The sequence below is a fragment of the Poecilia latipinna genome, unplaced genomic scaffold, assembly GCF_001443285.1.
Source record: "Poecilia latipinna isolate Pla-1442-1.1 unplaced genomic scaffold, P_latipinna-1.0 Scaffold258, whole genome shotgun sequence".
Lineage (NCBI taxonomy): Eukaryota > Metazoa > Chordata > Actinopteri > Cyprinodontiformes > Poeciliidae > Poecilia > Poecilia latipinna.
Window position 1 is genome coordinate 471,154 of NW_015112874.1, and position 4,534 is coordinate 475,687.

The window sequence follows — 4,534 nt, forward strand, 5'->3', positions numbered from 1 at the left end:
ATAAAATTAGTTCAGTTTAAACTTTATACAAAAAACGGAATAAACAGGGTTTTAAAGTCATAAACTTGTTTTATTGCTCAATATGCAAAACGGATTTTAATTACAAACTTTTTTTTAGAAATTGTTTTAAGTACAATGTTATAAAATGTTAAGTGCTTTATATGATTTCGTTTAGTTCATACTGAAAGTAGCGGCCGCTGTAGGTGTCTTTCCATATAAACAACTTTACGTAAGTATTAAAAAAACATTATTTGCCACATGGAAATAATTTTAAAAAAAATCTTAGAAAAAGTGGAGTTAAGTCAAACAAAGTTAAGGCAAAGCTGCTCTTGCTGAGTCGTTGCGGCAATAAACGGAGTTGTACAGAGGAGCAGACATACAACATCCGGGCAACAGTAAGCTTGCGCAGAAACGGAATGGCGGAGGTAAGTGAGCGAAAACGAGGAATCTAATGAGCCGTAATGTTAGAGAAACTGTGCCGAATTTAGGACCTATGTCAACCCCTACGGCTCCCAGTATGACCGAGGGTTTCTCCGGCTGCTGAGCGGCGGCTGAAAGAGAGCTACGAGGCATTTTAGCACCGGGAAGCTGAGGTGGGGGGAAGAAACGGAGAGCCTCTCCGGCGTAGATCGTCTCTCTCCGCGTTCTTGGTGTTAAAGAGCCATTCCCCTCTCTGCCTTGATAGTACGGCAGTAGAAAACAATAGGAATCCCGGGGCCGGGTTCGACGCGGTGGTGCTGAACTATTTTCAGGTGCGTCCTCTCGGCAGGGTGGGTCGAGTTGAAAAGTTTTGGAGACATGACTTGACTCGGCGGCGGTGAACTTCCACTGTGCCTCTCGGAAACATTGTAAACTAGTAGTTTCCTTCTCGCGGCGAGCCGGGTGGAGGAAGAGATGTTCAGCACCAAGTCACAGGAAAGCGCCCCTGGTCAAACAGACAGCGCCCGATGGGGCTGGGACAAAAAGCAGCTTCTTACAGGACCTTTTGTGTCGTTTAAAGTAGGTTGTGACATTTAGTAAATGCTGGCACTTTAATTGATTTAAGGATTTGGTTGTTAGGGTTCCTTATAGTGTCTGTTACCAAAGTTTTCTTAACTTTTTTGTTATTCACACTCCTTGTAAATGAGGTGCAATACAGGCCTGCAATGTAGAAAAACATTCCTCCTAGCAGGAAACATAATAGACTTATAACTTAGAGAAGACCTTTTTTTTCTCATTTTTAGTCAGAAAAATATTTTCTTACTGACTTTTATATTATTTGACGAATTTGCGTTATTTTATAATTTATCACCTCAATGATCTTCAATTTAATAAAAAAAATACTTTGTAAAAATGTTAAGTAGATGTGATCAAAATCCTATAAACTGTCATCTTTTAACAATGGAAGCCAATGAAATGCTGTAAATGATCAACAGAAAACTCAGTTCAGAACATTGAATTGAGTGTGGTTAAGTTGTATATTGTATTACCCCCATCTTGAAACAAACATCTTTTGAAATCAGTATATTGGTGTAAACTCTCAAGTTTTTCTAAATGTGTTGAGTCTGTGAGAGTTGAGCAGTGAGTCTCCACATTAAGTCAATGTCAGTAAAAGCCTTCTCCAATGGCAGAAACTTATTAAGGGTTAATCAGAATCAAGTGTTCACAACTCCTGTCACTGAGAGCTACTATCCAGCAAACGTTTGGATGTCATTGAGCTCTACAGAAGTCTGGTATTGAACCATTCACTGGATTTAGTTATGTTGAAACAGGGATGTATCTAAAAATTATAGGATAGAAGCTGTTGATGATTGGAGATGGATAACTCTGTCTTATACGCTTTGAGATGTGTACTACAGACTCCTGAGTTTGAATGTGTATGTTAATGCTCAACACATCCACAGTGCATACTTAAAGCAAGGTTTTTTTTATTCCTTATTTTCAAGTTTTTGCCAAAAAAAGATGTACACGTCGCACAAAAGATGGAAGTTTTTTTAATAACTGATTTTGGTATCATTTTCCACATCAAAACCGAAGTGAATAGAGGTTTTTTTTTTTTTTTTTACTTTAGATGCACTGAAGCTCCTTTGTAAAATAAATAAATAAACACATCTTGCCAAACTAATCCCTGGTATTATGTTGATATGGGCCTACCTAAATCTTAGACACGTTTGTGGAGACGATACAATTCCATCCAGGACATCTTGTTCTTCTTTGCACTGAAAACTTTTCTTGATAACATTGGGTGACTGATTGGTACAGAACAATCACCATAAATAGACACCTCCTTGATGACATGGCTTGATGCGTGTCTCCCATCATTTCTCATTATTGAGGATAATAATCAATCCTTATAAATGTCACCACTGCAATTCCACAAAGCCTTCTTAGTCAGACTTTGTTGGACAGTTGATTCTGCCATTTGTGAGCTGATGACACTGCTGGACATCTTCAGATTCTCGAATGAAAATAAGCTTGATCCATTATTCTGCTGCTGCACCTTGTTTCTCTGACTGATCACCATGCCTTCTTTTCAGCCTTGCCAGCTTTCGCAACACTTCTGGAAAACTCATTCCGGTTTGAAATCTTTTTTTCAGGGAGGGAGACCTTGCTGATACAGTGCAACTATTCTGGGCTCAGTGTGTTGTTTCCAGTCCTGGTGTTTGAACAATGGCATAAAAAAATGCTCTTGCTAGCAGAGTTTGGCTGATGCTGGTTTGGGAAAATGGAGAAGCACCAAAAATTGATTAGATGTTTCCTTTTGTGAGCTTTAAAATGAAGTGGCACCTTCCTCCCTCATGGCCCCATTCCCCAAATGTGCACCTTTTTAACACTCTGTTTAATCTTTTTGTCTGAGGATAAGGCATAATAAAGCAGTTTAGTGTGGAAGTTTTGAGCCGATCTACCTGAAAACAAGCTTCACAATTGTACAAGTGTACAATTGTTCATTTTTGATTGTTGTTCACAGCTATCCGTTAAGGACAAGTCAGGATGGCTGACAGTCGAGACCAGTGTTGTTGCTGCAGCCAAGTCTCTTTATAATCTATCCCAAATTGGGTTTGTCTTGTTACATAACATGGGTGTCCCTGGAAAGCACTGTCAAACTAAAGTCCTCAAGGGCCAGAGTGGTGAAACTGTTAGATTCACGAGTGTATATGAGTCAACATGTCTAAATCACATAATTGGGTCATTAACAGGACTCTAGAACCTGAGCAAAATTACCTGTTTTCAAACACAGCTAAATAGTGCACATAGGGAAGTCCAGTCTTTTATACAGATCATGTTCACATTCACACCAGCCACGTTTAGTCTGCTTTAATCAAACTCTGGTCCATTTGTCTTGAAAGACCAGTTCGTTTCAGGAGGTGTGAATGAGCAGTTGAACTCTTAGGTGGAAAAAAAAAAAGTGAACTCTAGTCTGCCTAAAAGCCTAGGTCTCGGTTTGATTGAAACGAACTGTGGCAAATGCATATGTGGATTCCTGCTTTTGGAGCGTAGGCCGCTCCAAAAGTTGTGCTCATGTCTTCTGGGATTTTTTGAGTTATTTCCTTCAGCGGTTCTTGGCCATGACAGGCAAGGAGGGAGAACAGGTTTCTCAATTAGTTTGGATTCTTGGACACAGTGCAGTGTGAAAGTGAATTGCAGCAGCTGAAAATGTAACAAATGTTGCCCTTTTTGGTCCCCAACCGAACTAAGTCCACCAGAATATTAGGTGTGAAAACACCCTTAGCGAAGAAAATCTCACTACCAAGTCTCTCTGCAGTCTGCCCAAGAGATTTATCAAGTGATCCAAAATTATAGACAAGATTACACCAGCATTTCCTTCCTGCTTGTGGCCAAAGCAAGGTCGATATAGATGAGCTAGCTACGAGTGGAGCAGGAATTCAACATTATAAAATAGATTTAGGTTGAATTAGGGCAGAAACAGCAAGTCAAGTCTTGTCCAACATCAGCGTCTGACCTCATGAAGGCACTTCTTTTTATGTCCAATATTCTCATAAACGCACTTCTACGCCATTGAGCTGTTACGGCTGTAAAGAGTAGGTCAGTATCATATAAAATACTTTGGATTGTCACTCATGTTCATATTTGTGAAGGCACTGACTTGATAAGTTTGGTGTTATTGTATATTTTAAGCTCTGTTGCTAACAGATGTTTAAAAATGATGAGCCTAAGAATGCAGCAGCTGGCTGGTTTACAATGTTCTGAGCCAGGATCATTCATATGTTGTTTGTGTGTGCGTTGCACTGTGCGCTCAGGTGCGCTATTTGTATGTTGCGAAACCCTTTTATATGCCTTTTTCCATGAAATGTGCGTATATGTGTTTGCAGGTGGGCGACAAGCATATGAACATTAGCACAGACACTGTGGCCTAGTGGAGAGTGGGCAAAGTACAGAGATGAAGGCCTTCAGCAGAAGAAGTTGGAAGAAGTCGTAGAGGATTTGGAGGAGAAGCTTTCTCGCTCCATGAAAATGGCAACACAATCCCCAACAGTAAGTCAAGTTTTGTTTCTTAAAATATGTTTCTGTGCCTGTGACACATTTTTAAGACCTA

At 39.9% G+C, this 4,534-nt stretch overlaps 1 protein-coding gene across 1 annotated transcript in view; it reads left to right on the forward strand.

The window, feature by feature from the left end:
• The first annotated feature begins 324 nt into the window (after window positions 1-324).
• Window positions 325-4,534, forward strand: part of mier2 (mesoderm induction early response 1, family member 2) — a 17,783-nt gene continuing 13,573 nt past the window's right edge. The window contains exons 1-2 of the mRNA XM_015033162.1: window positions 325-425; window positions 4,311-4,473. Coding sequence (XP_014888648.1) covers window positions 4,447-4,473 — 27 coding nt within the window. The 5' untranslated portion in view covers window positions 325-425; window positions 4,311-4,446. The remainder of the gene's footprint in view (window positions 426-4,310; window positions 4,474-4,534) is intronic.